This window comes from Apiospora marii (genome assembly GCF_038362585.1).
Source record: "Apiospora marii strain CBS 49790 chromosome Unknown utg000013l_segment0_segment0, whole genome shotgun sequence".
In the NCBI taxonomy this organism is placed as follows: Eukaryota; Fungi; Ascomycota; class Sordariomycetes; order Amphisphaeriales; family Apiosporaceae; genus Apiospora; species Apiospora marii.
This window is the reverse complement of record NW_027117384.1, coordinates 981,238-996,539: the sequence shown is the minus strand read 5'-3', so window position 1 is coordinate 996,539 and position 15,302 is coordinate 981,238. Positions and strand designations below refer to the sequence as shown.

The 15,302-nt window shown below is 53.5% G+C and overlaps 3 protein-coding genes across 3 annotated transcripts; 2 read left to right on the top strand and 1 right to left on the bottom strand.

Moving 5' to 3' along the window:
• Nucleotides 1-7,282: 7,282 nt before the first annotated feature.
• On the top strand, nucleotides 7,283-8,083 carry PG985_015448 (uncharacterized protein; the record flags this gene model as incomplete). Its single annotated transcript, XM_066835214.1, has 1 exon — nucleotides 7,283-8,083. The coding sequence occupies one exon, from the start codon at nucleotides 7,283-7,285 to the stop codon at nucleotides 8,081-8,083; it is 801 nt and encodes a 266-aa protein (XP_066676417.1).
• A 3,167-nt stretch (nucleotides 8,084-11,250) lies between these two features.
• Nucleotides 11,251-13,880, bottom strand: PG985_015447 (uncharacterized protein; the record flags this gene model as incomplete). Its single annotated transcript, XM_066835213.1, has 2 exons — nucleotides 11,251-13,276; nucleotides 13,333-13,880. The coding sequence occupies 2 exons, from the start codon at nucleotides 13,878-13,880 to the stop codon at nucleotides 11,251-11,253; spliced, it is 2,574 nt and encodes an 857-aa protein (XP_066676416.1).
• A 420-nt stretch (nucleotides 13,881-14,300) lies between these two features.
• PG985_015446 (uncharacterized protein) lies at nucleotides 14,301-15,145 on the top strand (the record flags this gene model as incomplete). Its single annotated transcript, XM_066835212.1, has 3 exons — nucleotides 14,301-14,561; nucleotides 14,758-15,002; nucleotides 15,073-15,145. 3 exons carry the CDS (start codon nucleotides 14,301-14,303, stop codon nucleotides 15,143-15,145), a joined length of 579 nt encoding a protein of 192 aa, XP_066676415.1.
• Nucleotides 15,146-15,302: the final 157 nt, after the last annotated feature.

Genomic DNA, 15,302 nt, shown 5'->3' with positions numbered 1-15,302 from the left:
CGATCCTCGATTTTTGGGAGTAGGGAACATACTCCGACCAGGTCGGGTTGTGGAGTTTGCGTCCGAAACCCACAACGGATAGACTCCACTGGCAGTACACCAACAGTTATTACATCGCATTGTGTACATGCCCTATGCGAGTAACATGGGCAGCGGGCTCGTCTAGTGCGGGTGCGAGCTAATTGTTTGGTCGTGAATCGCCAGGGATATCGCGCTATGGCGGGTTCTAGACCTCGCACTAGGTACTCGTAACCTCGTAAAGAGATGGAAAAAAAACTCAGCAGAGCAACGCCATATGAAAATGTCCAACATCTCAAGGGAGGTCGTGGTTATGAACTTGGGCTTCGAGCATGTCATTATCAGCCAATATACTGGGCATTGAAGTATGAGTTGGCATGGTTAGTATTGGAGGCATTTGAGACTTTCTGAGATACCTACGCTTCTGGCGACTCATACAAGTCACGATACCCAGCCTGAATGACGGGCAGGAATCGATGGGTCTCTAGAGCAAACTCTTCCATACCAGAGATCGAGGAGATATATCTGACAAAATGACAAAACCTGCCATGCAATTCTCTCTACCCCATGGGACAATCATGGGCACTCCAGACTTTCCCCCACCGGGCCCCACCATCTCCCTGGCATCATGTATCACCACTTTTGACTGTCTCCCCAAAGCCGAACTCACCGCCAGCCTGGAGCTCGGCGGGCTTTTCGAAAAGTTGTCATGGGTGACCCTGGAGCATAGCATCGCATCGAGAGCGCTCCCGAGCCTCTCATTTCGTCAACGCACAGCCCGTTCAAATTTTACTCGATAGCCATTTGCATTAAATGCACGGCAAAGTCCCACGCGCGCCCAAAGAGGCGTGAGCCCGGGACCCGGGACTCTGGACCCGGCCCCCTTCTTGTAGTGCTGCGCTTGGGAAACGAGCAACGTGGGTTGTGTGGACAAAGTCTTCGTTGATCGGTGTTGCGCTGTCTAGCTCGCTTGCAGGGCGCGTCGGAGTCATTGGGTCCTAGATCTGTGGTGTGTGGGTTTGATAAAGCTCCGGCTTGACCAGTGTCGGTTCCGGCATCGTGGCTCCGGGCCGGAATTTCGGTCGACACTGCGAGGGAGATGCCCCTCAAACGTATACTGTAGTCGTATCACTGTCCCGTGATGTCAGTGATATCGCCTGTATGATGGACTGGTGGTTTTCCCAGGCCGTATTTTGGCTCCGACACATGGTTTGTCGACCTCGCCTATCCTGCCCCAGGGAAACTCAAGAATTGCAGTGGATAAGGAGCAGGCGGACTGCTGTTGATAATTTTACTGGTGTGATCCAACCTCCACACTTGCCATCTAACTCCTGGTATCTTGCGTTCGGGGGCTCGGCGCTGTCACATTGGCACGTAAGACCTATTGAGGTCTCGATCGTTGATACCAGCAGCCTCTGGCGGGGGCGATATGCGTCACTGTGTGTGTTAGGCGAAAAGGCCACGGCTCGTCTATATACATGGTCCAGTCTCGCCGGGATTTGCCTGGTCCGCGCCAAGCTTCCAGGCACTACTTCTCTCCAAAGGGGCCGGCGACTGAGGTGCCGATATACTACACTTACAGCGCACAGATCTCCGGGCTAAGACAACTCGCCGGTGAAAATGATGTTGACTCTTGGTATATGTGAAAAGGCAATACATTGATAATTTGGTCGTGACGTATCCCATGCTGCCGTGATCAAGGACTCGGACAGTTAAAGGGGTCGGGCTACGAGGACTACCTACGCTGGTAAGTAACGCACATTCTCAATTGATGAATGCTTGCTCCTCAGGCTCCTTTCTACTTCCCCCAAGAACTTTGCCTCCAAGCAGCGTCATTCAGTGGAGGGGCCCCAGACGTTGAAGCAATAATGTCGGTGAAGTGGCTTTTGCCCCTAATATGTATGCAAAATTATTGGGATGCATCTCCAATAGCAGCGTTGTGACTGTATCGAACATCCCGATGGCGAACTTCAGTTTCATAGAACTGCATACTATGTTGATCGAGGAGCCCCAACCAATGGCTCCAGCCTATCACTCCGTAATCCTCGATTTGGATATGCGTTGCAGCTCTGCTTCATGCTGCTTAACTATCCCATAAGCACCACGAACTTCTACAGACAAATATCGGTACAAGCGCGGATTGAAGACATATCGGTCAGAGATTGGACTACCAGGACAGTGCAATCGATACGTATCCTATATACTGTGTCTGAAGTGTAAGATCTAGTGATCTCGAGTGGCATTACGCGGAGTAACTTCAAGTACACTGCATTTTGACTTCTCCACCAACGCTGGCCCGGTGCCCTCAGTGAACACTTCATCCTCCGTTAGTCTAGCTGACACTTAACACTGTTTATATCCAGACCAAAATGAAAGCGACAGTGTAGCAATAGTGGTATATGTGGCCTCTTACGTATACGCATATATGGTAGGTATAGTAAGTCAGGTATGCTACCGGTACATGTATTTTTGCTTATAGCGCCCTCATTCTCAAGACGTGCCCCCTAAATCGATAGGATTCTCGTTTTGACCAAACCCTTGAAAGATCGATCCTACTTATGTAAGAGTCAACCCACCTACTGTCATCAAGCCTGTAAAAGAGGCACGGTGCCATCTCTAGGAGAGGTCGGTGCCGTGGGATGGGCGTAGTATCTCGCCCACACAGACATCTGATCTAGAGATCCCTAGTATAGCTTGGGCTTCAGGCATGCGTGGGCTTTCAGAGACGTCATGTATAGGCATACCGACAAGGCGGTTCAGTCAGAAGATGTCCCATGTAGACGAGGCCTTGTGTGAGGGGGTGTTTGAAACAGAAATGGGCGGTAGCTCATCCTCGAGTGCGTCGGGCTGGGAGATGCCTTTTCGCCTAGGAGACAACGATGATGTTCAAACCAGGAAACGAACAGCACCAGGTAGCCCGTCCCCTTGAGCGTCTACCGTCCTTGGGCATCAGAAGCGCTGCGTCGACGGTGGGCTCAGACACGGTGAACTGGCGAGGAAATAGAAATGCAACACGGGGCCACCCACTCGCCATGCATTACCCCCTTCGTGGCCGTAATTTTCATGCCATCTGTAATGCAGAAGGTCTCACGGAGTTCAGCCTACCGCTGTCTGTGAAGGATGCGCACCAGAGCGCCGAGTAGGATTTTGGATGCGCACCGTACGCCGCTTCCACCGAGTCTAATCCAACGAGCATGCATCAAGCATCGTATTCTCAAAAGCAGCGTTGCATCTTGCAGTTGGTGTGTTGACACCTCCCTTGCAAAGTCACTCGCAGTATCGTAGACTAATGCGAGGTCATCTGCATGACGAGGGCATCAAGATCCAAGACCTTCATTGTCGTGAGTACTTCACTGGGGACATCTTCACTTGTACCGTATCGTTGGGGAGAGGTGTCTGTCTATCAGAGGTATTTCCCAGGATAATGCACCCTAGTCTCAAGCATGTAGGGGGGTATGTTTGTTCTGTATCTCGACCAACATCTGGAACCATGTCACCATCCACCCACAGTCCATGGTGATGGTTTGGAGTCGGCTAGCAATGCAGCCTTCCGCGCTCCTTGGTCAGCAACGACAGTTGATGACACATGTTTGCCGAGCATCCGCGCGCTTGATGGCGCATCTGAAGCTGCAGGGCCCGAGACATGGAACATTGTATCCTGTCGTACAACCCTGTGCCGGTGCAGTCTCCCTCTCAGGCAGCTCACAACTCGAAAGGGTGACTAGTGAATGGCACTAGGCGACCACCCACTAGCGATCATGAAGTAGCCAGGGTGGAGGTGCAGCCAGCAATGCTTCAAGGGGCCCCTGAGCCTTCGTACATGATAGTCGAGGGCGTAATGCACCCGGTGAGTAAAGGGCACCCAGCCAAAAGAATATGCTCAGTCTGGAGAATACAGTAGAGCATCGAATAACACGGCCGCCAAGGACCGGTATCCCTTGCTATTATCTAGCAAACACTGGCCGGTCCTCGAAACCACACACACTTCTACTCAACGCGGCTAATGCGCGGGATCCGTGTCTTGAGAAGACCTCAGCAACGTCGTAACAGGAGTGCAAGTCCGTCAGTCTTATCGTAGGCTGGCTTATCGACCTCGTTGCCAGGGCCATCATGGGGTAATGGCGATCCCTGTTTGCCTGTTATACCTCCTTACGGCTGTAGCTGCGGGTGGAGGTGGTAGCGGAGATTTAGACTCCCTTGGAGGTTGCACAGTATGATGATCGCGTCTACCTGAAGGATTTGGAACTGACCGCTTGCATGATGCCATGTTGCAAGTGATTCAGCGATCAGCCATTGTCGGTTTCCCACAAGGATACCTAAAGGTAGTTGCGGAGACTTTGTCTGACCACCACGACGACGGCGACCACATGGCATCCCATGTTTTGATGCCAGCCGGCGCCGTGGTGCTTCTCTAAGCGACACCTGCCGGGGTGCCAATGGCGGCATATGGAGCAATCATATCGAGCACTAAGCGCAAATTGGTTGCAGGCTGGAAATTGGAAGGATTCGATGGCATGCGGGCCAGCGAATCCGAACGAGGCAGATGGCGCTTAAGAACCGAGGGGGTGGGAAGCAAGCAAATGAGATTGGGAAAGAGCAAGGGGGGCTTGCTTGGTTGCATGCGACCGGCTGGCGAGGCAAGATTCTCGAAGTCTTCTCTCCCCGGCGTGGCGTGAAATGCCGTCCATGAATGGGCCATGGCTCAAAGGCAGTGGCAGTCGGTGTGCAGTTTGCAGTTTTTTTTTTTTTTCTCTTCTCGTTATTCGTATGTAACATAGGATTCTGGGGCCTCGAGCCCGGCCGGCGCTCCCAGGCTCTAAGCTCCAAGCTCCATGTTTGCCGTCCGGGGAGCCGCGCAGGTTGTTGGCGCTGAGTGTCGGACGCAGGAAGCGGCGAGCGTTGTTTGGCGGAGCAGTCGTGGCCAACATCCCAGGCAATTGCTACAAGTCCGTCTCGACCAACGGGAGCGACAAATCGCACCGCCCCAAGACACGATCTCTTGTGTCAAGTGGCGCGCGCTCCCGATCTTGGATAGAAAATAGGGCCAGGCTCCGGAAATGGGCCCGCATCTGCACCTAATAATAAGAAATATACTAGCGACGACGAAGCCGGCCAGCCTCTCTCTGGCAGTGCCGTAGGCCAATTGCAAACCAAGCAAAACACCACCCCGTCCAAGGCTATCTACTCTGGGGCCGAGCCGCGCGCTGACTGAAGCAATTGGGGATATGGATATGGAAATAGATTTTGGGAAGAAGAAGTTTCATAAACCTCAACTTCAAGCTGAAACCGAAAACAAAGCTGACAGAAAGTTGCATAAATGAAGGCGGCCCCCGCTGGCTGTGAGAAGGAGAGTATAACCTCGTTCCATCATCGGATAGATCAAGTTGCCTCATCATCCTCTTACTACCTCGCACTTCATACCTTCTTCCCTGTTTTGAGTCAGATTGGCATACTGAGTCACCCAGCTCATCGGGCCAATCATACCAGCCCATCACGTCCTGTCAAACCTCGAACAAATCTTCCAAGACCTTGCTTGCTAAGGCCCAACACCCACGATTTCTGGGATCATCCTGTCTCTGCGGCTGAGCCCACTGCAACGATCTTCAGCTGGTCAGCTTCCTCGCTTGCTTAAGTCCGTGGGACAAGAAGACAAAGAGTCTTTGCATCAATCCATCGACGGTCGACTCAAGACTGTCAGCGCCAACTTGTGTAACGCGTGTGCGTACACATCACTTTGCCGGTAAGTGGGATGAGCCATCAATCAATGGAGTGATCCTACCTGCCGACGACTCGCATGGCCGACGGCCAATGGCGAGGGGCTGTGGACATTAGTGCTAAGAATAGCGGTAGCGCCGTCCCTCCCCCCTTAGGTGGAGTGCGGGAACGCCAACGAATCAGACAGCGGAATCTGCCTTTTGCTGGGTGGTGTTCTAGTGCTGGGCCTAGTGCTGTCTAGTGCATCGGTTCACCAGTCCGAACACAGGGACTCCAGATACCTTGCCGGTACCTCCCTACCCAATTTACAGGCAGGCGCTTCCCCCGAATCCCTGGAGGCAGTGGTGCTCGACAGGGGACATCCGCCAGGATCCAGCAGCCAATCACCGTCGCCCTCTTTCTTGCCTGCGACAGTCGCCCAGCTTCTGAACGTTTTCTGCCCATTTGTATGCCGCATACCTACATCTCAAGTAAATTTTTCTTGAGGCTTGGTTTTCTGCTCTCCTAGCCGCTGGAACTGCGCGAGGTATGTCCCAAGTATCCTGCGTCTTTCCCCCAGTATGCATGCACGCTAAAGCATAGTCTCAGCACACATCCCTCGATCCAGTCATCCTTCGTTTCTGTCGACCTCCATCCAAGGTCGCTGTTTGTAGCAGAGAACGCCTACGCTTACAACTACTACTACTTCTAATACTTTGCCAAAGAGTCCTACATACAGACTACTGCTGCTGCTGCTGCTACCGCTACTGCTACATCCTGCCTACCATCTGTACTTCGCGCTGTAGTCTCCTGCAGTGCTGCCGCCTTGGTTGCCCAATCACCGGCCCTCTGCCCACACACTCTCTCCCAGGGCCCCTCATCGTGGTTTTCTACGGCTCTTCCTACTTATCCACGTATTCCATACCGGGTCCGCTCTACTGCAAGCAGGCGGGAACTGCTCTCTTGGTGCGTCGATATACCAAGTCGGATCGTGGGCGAGTACACGTTATACCCTGGTCATCGCGACTAAGGACCACGGACTAAGCTGAGTGGGATCCTCCTCAACCAGGCTTCGCCTTCGGCCCTCGTCCTGGCTCCTACCTAGCCTTATAATCCCGGAAGGTCACCACCCCCATACCTGGGCGCATTCGTCACATCGACGGATTAGCTGTAGCCCTTCCCGTTTGGCGCCCTTCCTCTCAGCGTCTGCCAGCCCCAGCTAGCCCACGCGCCCCTCCCTCTCCCCCGGCGCGAGAGGTCAAGCACTTCGGGCCCTCCCAAGGCACCACACGACCGCCTACTGCACCTGCAGTGACCGCGACAAAATCACACAATATAACTCCATAGACTCCTCTTCCCATCTTTCACGCTACTCCCTCTTCTCACAACTGCCGACACAAGTTTCCCTCCCCCCACGGTGACTTTGTCAGTGCAGCTTGTAGGCGTCCCTTCTTGGCTTCCCTTCCGCCCGTCCCCTCCTTCCGAGTCATTTACTTGACTTGATCTCTGTGGGTAAACGCAACCTGTTACATCATACCTAATCTTTACTTGTCACCACCTATTCGCCAACATGACCGCCAAAATGCCTACAGGCAAGCCCAAGCTTGCGCAGTTGAAGACGCCCGTCACGGCCACTTTCCCTTCAGAGCTGTCTGCCCTGTCCGCCAGGACGCCAATATCCGCCGTCCCCGACTTCATCAAGGAGGAGTCTACCAAGACTCCCATCAGCCCGCCCATGGCCTACATGGACTTCCTCAAGGCCATGTCTGTTACTTCTCCCGTGATCCCCGAGAAAAGACCCGGCAGCTCCAGCGAGGAAGACGACGAGGCAGAAGATACCGTCCCGGTAGATTCCATGCCCTCAACGGCCAGCAGCGAGCAGACGGACTGCTCTTGCAAGTGCGGCAACCACGAATCGCCGGCCAGCAGCCCGTATCCTACTCATCCCATGTCAGCTCCGCCGACTGGTGCTACGTCTTTCCCCAGCTTGCTTGTCCCTCCCTCGCCGGCGTTATCCACCCTGGAATCCCCCATGAGCGCAACTGCGAGATCGCCATTCAGTGCACGCTCCACCAGGTCGCCGTTCGACTGGGAGGCCGCGCTCAAGTCACGATATGCGCAGGACTCCAAGGCCGTCAAGCATACCTCAAACAACGGGAGGAGCGTACGACATATCAGAGAGGTCGTTACCAGAACAGTTACTTACACGCCAAGAATGAGCCCGGCTCCGAAGGGAAAGAGGCGGAGGACAGACTGCCCCAAGTCCCTGGCAACGTCACAAGCTATCACCAGAGCCCAAGCAGCGGCAGCCGGAACGACAACACCAGCACCGTCACCACCACTTTTGAGCACAAGAGCAAACTCGGCGTAGTTGCGCGCTCATTAATAATACTTTGACACAATGTCTACACACAAGCCCCAGCGACCTACGCCTACTCTATTCCGAATTCAACCAAAGTCTTCTTTTCCACTGGGATATCTCCTTTCTTTTGTTTATATTCCGCCGACAAACCTACCTCTATTCTGAGCATGCTTGAAAAAGCAAACACCAGTCCAGTCGCTCCATCCGGGCGACTAGCCACCATCGTTATTGAGCGCAGAGCTATACGGAAACGAGATCACGGCTTATTTGCTTTTCCGCTATTTTTTGCTGTTCAAGACGCAGCGGCACCTAGCACTCCCACCCGCGACCTAACCACGAGGCATGAGCCCTGTATTTACCTGAAATTGGGACGGTTCTTGATGATCATCTCATGGCGTTGCTGGCCGGCGTCGTCTCGACTCTTGTTTGAAAGAACATACTGCCTCTGCCCCCCTGCCTTCGCACCTCTGTCTTGCTTATACACACGCGACTTCTGTCTCTGTGTGGAGATCCAAGCGTACGCCTAGGCAGTCGCACAGAGACAGGCTGGAATGATTATACCCCATGGAGTTGGGTATTGGGAAACGGATGCCAAACTGGCGAAGAAGGAAAGGGATTGGGCGGAAGGCGTTACTGCTCTGGTTACCTTGATGCGTTCCAACTTAGAGGAACGGGTCAATGACTACGATATGATCTGGGAGGATGTCTGCTACGAAATGTCTTTATGCCTTATGTTGTCTTTATTTTTGGATGGAAAGCGTTTGCTCTTTGGTGGTTTTGTTGCAGACTATTTTTGGTGTACTTCATATAGCACACATCATTATGCAGCCACTCAACAACCCCCCACCCCCTCCTCGTCTCTGCTACCTTTACATACTTACCTTACACACACAAAACATCACTATTCTCTCCAATGGCTAGAACGTCATTACCAGCCCTGCAAAATTGTTTGTTGTCCTTGTTCGCCCCCCTAGCGGTCTGCTTCGTGATTCCCAGCCCCGTTAATTAACTTGTTTGTTTATTTGTTTATCTGTATTACACCATGTAACGCGGCCTACGAGTCGACCATGCGGCGGGCTCGTTTTTGTTTTCTTCTCTTTGGTTTGTCCACCGTCTGTTTGTTGTGGTGATAATAAGGAGCGGTCGGTCTTGTTGTTGGCCGCCGCGGCCCAGCCTACTTACTACTGGCTACTAACTCGACTTGGTCAGGTTGGGTATCTTTTCAATTCCCATGCGAGAAAACAAAGGGCGCGCGCAGCAAGGGGAGACAGAGGGAGGAAAATCTGGGAACGAAAATCTTCTCCCCCCTCAAAATCGCACCTTGCAGCAAGCCCTGCTCTGTTCCCGGCTGGAGATCAATTGGGCAAAATACATGGGAATGACTCCCAAGCCCAAGAACCAGGGGGGTAGCCCACTTCCACACGTCCACCAGACACTTCTGTCAGACTGATGACTACACCTACATAAGCCGGATGGTAGGTTATGTATATGTAACTGCCGTCACAAATATGCCTGTGACAGGAAACAGGCCAGCAAAAGCCACGGCGTGCAAAAGAAGGAGCACCTGCATACTGAACTCTGGCTGCATTTCCCTCGGGTTTCTTTTCTTTTTACAGCTAAAGTTGCGATGGTGGTCATATAACGGACGCCGATCTATTGACCATCGTTCCAGCCGCGGGAGTGGGAGAAGAGCGATAGCGAGGGAGATCCTGACCACCTTCTTCGAGGCAAGAGGGAAAAAAAAAGGTGTATAACCCCTCTATCCATCCACCTCAACACTGCTTTTTCACTTTGCTCGGCAGTCCACCAGATTGGGCCAAAATGTCTGGTATAAATGGGATTAATTGGGGAGGGTTCACAATATGTGGTGTGTCCCAACCCAGCCCAGCTGCCAGCCTACCGATGAAGATGGATACGCACATGGGCAGTAGCAGCCAGCGGCTTCGCTCACTTAACCCGCGGTCGGCCGGCCCCTAATTTGCTTGTTTTTCTCTCAGTTGGAATTGGTCTGTCAGATGTCCCGAGATCCTGGGACTTGCATGGGCACTTGAACCGACCAGGGATTTTTACCAGGATGCTGCTAAGCGCCTTTGCATCTGGGGCCCTGACAGCCAACCAACGGCCGGTGGGTTCCAGGTGTTCTGCATATACCCACTCCCACCGCGCCCGGCCATTGGCTGGCTGGCGGCGCAGTTAAGCGCCCGCGACCTTTGGGGTGTAAGGCACACACAGATACTCGACAGGAACCTACACCACAGAACGTGCGCAGAACAGGCATCTTTTCCATCACCCGATTGACCACGGCCAGCTCGCCCTTTAGCAGCAGCAGTAGCAGCAGCAGCAGCCTACTTTTGTTGACGAGGGGGCCGTGCCGTGCAGTTGCAGAGTGCACTAGCAGCATAAACGCACCCGGCATTGGCCCAAATATTGAGCTCACCGCCGCCCGCGAAAGCAGCGGTCGGCCGCGGAAGGCCGCTGTAGATGTGGCCATCCACGCGGAACCAGCATTGGTAGATGACCGGGAGATATCATATCTTATGGATGTTTTTCTTTGGTTGTCTCCATCTACGATGGCATGGCGACTTTCTCCAACAAATGTGCGCAAGCCGCATCTCGTCCGCACTTGGCTAATCCGTAGTAGTAGACATTGATGAGAGATGGCCATAGCTGCAGCGTAGTTTCGTTTGACAGATCAAACAAGGCTTTCAAGGTTGGCAGATTATTCTCCGAACGACCTCTTCCCGATCTGGAAGGCGTACAAGTTCCTTCCGAGCCCCCCTCGCAGTTGAAACAAGTTGCCCAAATTGAAACGCCTTGACCCTGCATCGTCGGCGCTTCGATGCTGTGCACTCTAATGAGGGCTGACTCCCGAAAATTGTGCACTCGCCGGAACTGCCAAGGTCGGTATAAGAACCACCGCTGCCAGCTCCCTTGGCAATACCTGTCAGGCGTTTCAGACGGCTATGCCAGAAGAGGAAGTTGGCTAAAAGCATCACGCGTAGGGCACTCGCTCGTGCACGTGTGACCCCGGTCGGTTTCTCTCTCTCCCTCTCCCTCTCCCTCTCGCCCTCGGCGCTGTGCCACTATACCCTTGCCCTCGGTCGTGCCAAGACTTGCAGACTTACAGTAGTCATTGTTCGAGTCAGCCAACCACTTGCTCGAAACAAGTTTCGTGCTCATATCTCTCGCGTCTCTTTAGCCATTGCGTTGGTAAGGGCAACCTTTACGCCTGCTCCTGTTAAGACGTGGATCCATAGCCGTTGTGTGTCACTCAGCCGGTCGTTGGCACTCTTCACTTCAGCAAACATGACTTCCTTCTGAGGCGTGCTTCTCCAAAGGATCAAGTCGGGCAGACCACCGCCTCGCTGCCCGTACTCTTGGGCCATGACTTTGCAGATCGTAGCAAGGGCTGCGCCGTCAAAGCAAGTCACCAGCTCCAAGAGGTCCGGCAATTCGTAATCCCAGTTCAGGCCCACTACGCAGGTCCTGCGCTCTCTCTCTCTTGTGTCAACTTCCTCAACCAACCGTGCCGCTTCGCCATTCGCTATCTCAACTAGCCTGTGGTTGATTTCTGATGCTCGCGTTGGGTAAAATGAGTCCGTGTGCAGATCCAGGGGGCAGGTCTGATAGGCCGTCTGGAAGACGTTGGGGATGTAGAGGAAGAGGATATCGAAGAACAAGTAGGCAAACAATGTGCGCACAATGCCACCCTCTGCGTGATAGCCTTTCCATCCCTGGTCCCGGTACCAACTGAGGCACATGGCTTCGACGCTGCACTCCCCTCCACCCTCGGCTTCGTCCACCCAGATGGTTTTGGTGCTTGCTGCGCGGCCCTTCTTCCCTACCACGTCATCCTTCTTGAGTTGGATACCCTCCACAAAATGCTCCTCGGGTTTCTTCAGCCGAACATGGCCAAAGTCGTGCTGCAGTCGTTTGGGGATCTTCAGCCGTTTCTCCAGCTTAAGTAATCGTTTCTGCAAGTCGTAGTGGTACTTGAGATGGCAATCGGGATCCTCTAGAGCCATCTCGCAAGTCGATGCTGCGATCCGCCTCCAGTGTTTCTTCTGGGCTTCTTCATTCGTGGAAGCAGGATCTCGATCCAGAGCAAACATGTAATGTTCCTCTAATAGGGCTTTTCGCTGGTACCACGAGCCCCGTCGAGCCGGATGGAAGAGCCTCTGTTCCAACAATTCGACCAAGAGTGAATGTTCTTTGAGGTGTTCCTTCTGTCGGCCCAACACATAAGCGGCTTTATGGATGATACGAGTGTAGGGGTGGACAGGCGAGAACCGTCGCAAGTATGTGCCTTCGCCTGACTCGTATACCCTGTCTTCCTTTTCCTGTTCTTGCGCAAGTAAAAGCTTCCACCGCGGGTAAATCTTGTCAAAGAGGTCCAGTACCTTGCGGTAGCCATCCTCCCCAGTAGGCCCATTGAATTCCAGGACACTGTCTACAGCAAACTCGGTTCTCATCGCCGTCTCGAACTCTAGCAGATGGTCTCTTGAGGCGAATATGTTGGTGGACCTGCTGACAATATACTGTGGAAAGTTCCGCCACGCGATCTTCGCAAGAATGATGGCTGTCAATGACTTTTCTGTCCACAGCGTGGAGCGGTAAAAGACTAGGTGAACTCTTTCGAACAGTTTGAAGACCGGCAGGGAGAGTCTGATGCAAGGCCCTGTGATGGCCAGAATCTTATCTAGAAAATGCTGGTTTCTGTTGGAATCGGTGGGGTTACCGATCCCGGGTGAATCACGCTCGGGGGTCCTGTTCTCAGGAGAATCGACAGACCCATGTGTACTGGACCGCCGGAGACCTAGAGACATCAGCCCAGCTTGACGGTTGCTCATCCTGCATATCGATTTCGCGATATCAGACTTGTTTTTCCCCTGGACTTTGGCATCCTTGGCAAGACCCTTCAACTCCTCGAGACTTAATAGAGATACAGCTTCTTCTACTGTGTCGATAAAGTCATCGGAGTTGTCGGCAAATTGGAATAAGTCCTTCAATTTGTGCTCTTCGTCTACAAATTGAGTCGACGAATTTTCGTCTATTGGCTGAGCCCTTGAGGGTGCCGCTGGAAGGTCACGAGGCCGCTGTAGCTCTTGGACAGCACGTTCGGTGTCCCCTATGTCGTCATGGTAGCCCAGGCGTCCGATACGGTACCATGTAGCCGTCTTTCTGAGGAACAGGCGGACATACCTAGAGTAGGGGGTTAGTATACGTGTGCAAGGAAAGAGAGAGTCGCGCCCACTTACAGATATTGGGCTTCGTAGCTCAGGTTAGCCCAGTTGTCGAACAGGGTTTTTTCATTCGCGTCAAAGAGATGGGATTCATCATCCAAAACAGTACTCAGGGCCAGATTGAAGGCATCGACATATAGGGAGCTCTTCCCCTTCACCCATTCTCTCTTGACGAATCTCGAGGCGGTAGAGTCATCGTCAGGCTGGTCTCCCTGCGAGGCTCTGAAAGTCTCGTACTCCTCGATGGCGTCCTGATCAAACTTGATCTCTGGGAGTGAGCTCTCGATGGCCGTTGGGCGACCCGACTCCAGCTCCAGCTCCGAGTGGGGATTTCCATCGTAAACTGAATCGGTAGTGTCCTCTCTCCGGACTACAGGGGTTGGCTTGAAAGAGGTTCTGTCAAGAGGGTCTCCATCGGAGTCCCCATCCGTATCTGACACCTCCCGCTTTACCCGCTTCGCTGGACGCTCCTCAGGCTTTGCCTTATTAGTCGGCTGATCTGAGGCTGCAGGTCGCTGTCCTGCTGGGTCGGGTTTCGGCTTCCTTGTGACGAACTTATCCATTACTAAAAGGAATGAAATGCGTGTTTCGTACGAGAAACATCTTCTTCCCAGTCAATAGCTATGTAGCTCTAGGAAGAAGAAACATGTGCACGGGTATGGCAGCCTAGGAAGGGTGCTTGCCTGCCCGCTAATAACGCGTCGATCAAAGGGCAGCGACTCAATGACGCTACTTCCTGAAAAAGTGGACACGAGACTAACACCAGATCCCGTGCTCTTTCCCGCCCGCTTTCAGGGTACGTACTCTCGCCAGCTGTCCATCAGCCGGGAGATATAGCTCTGTCACTGCCGGTTTTTGTTCGTTCGCCGAAAGCTTCAACTCGAAGCAACCATCCATCGCGACGCGCCGCCGCCGATCCACAGGGAACCCTCCGACGACCCCGTCCCCAACTATAGGCATCGACCGATAGCAACAAAGAGACCATGGCGGAGGAGAACCGTCGCATATCCACGACCCCGATCCCGGTGCCCATGCCCTTCGGGCAGTTAGCTGCTGCTGCGCCGGCGCCGAGCCCGCTCAGCCAGACGACCCCCATCGCCTCGACGCCCGCCGAAGCACCGTCCACCACAGCAGCGGTCGCAGCCGCGCAAACGGCTCCAGCACCCAGCACGGAACCCATTGTCGAGGGCGTCAAACAGGATGTTGCCATGACAGACGTCCCTACTACCACCGAGCAGGCTCCCGTATGAGACCCTTGCTTTCAACGTATCCATTCCGAGAGAGCTTTCCTCCCCTCCCCTCCACCTTACCTCACAATTCAACTCCTGCCCACTGTCGATCCAAGGCGATCGCCTCCCAAGATTCACGCAAACAAACATATGCGCAATTGGACGGAACAGCCAAAAACTAACAATCGACATCACTTCTTCTTCCACTCAGTCGCCCGCTCCAGTCGCAATGCCTGCAACAAGCGGCGCCAGCCCAGCACCGCCTGCGCGCACTGGCACGCCGCTGCGCACCAACGGACAGCCCGAGTCGAATTCGCGAGCGACCTCGCAGCATCCTGACACTGGCTTCACAATGCCGGCCGAAGCGCCTCCTCACGGCGCCCCTGTGCGCCAGTACCTAAACACCAATGTGACAGGGGCCCTGCTTGAAGGCATGAAGCAACTCGCCAAGGAACAGTGAGTGGGCAGCAGAGTTCTGGCCAGGGCGGTCATCGTCTCAGTTCACATGCTAACATTCTACAACTAGGCCTAAGGATCCTTTGAGAGTACTGGGAGAGTTTCTGTTACAGCGTTCCAAGGAAGTCGAGCAATCAACATAGCAATTGGTTATAGTAGTCGTCTAGACAAGGGGCTCACATCATAACAGGCGTTAAGGTTCAGGGATTGGAAAATGAGGAAGCGTGGTTCAGCAATATCACAGGTTGCATCGATGGCGTAGAATCACGGGTTCGTTCTCGATTTAGCGTTCAATGATAC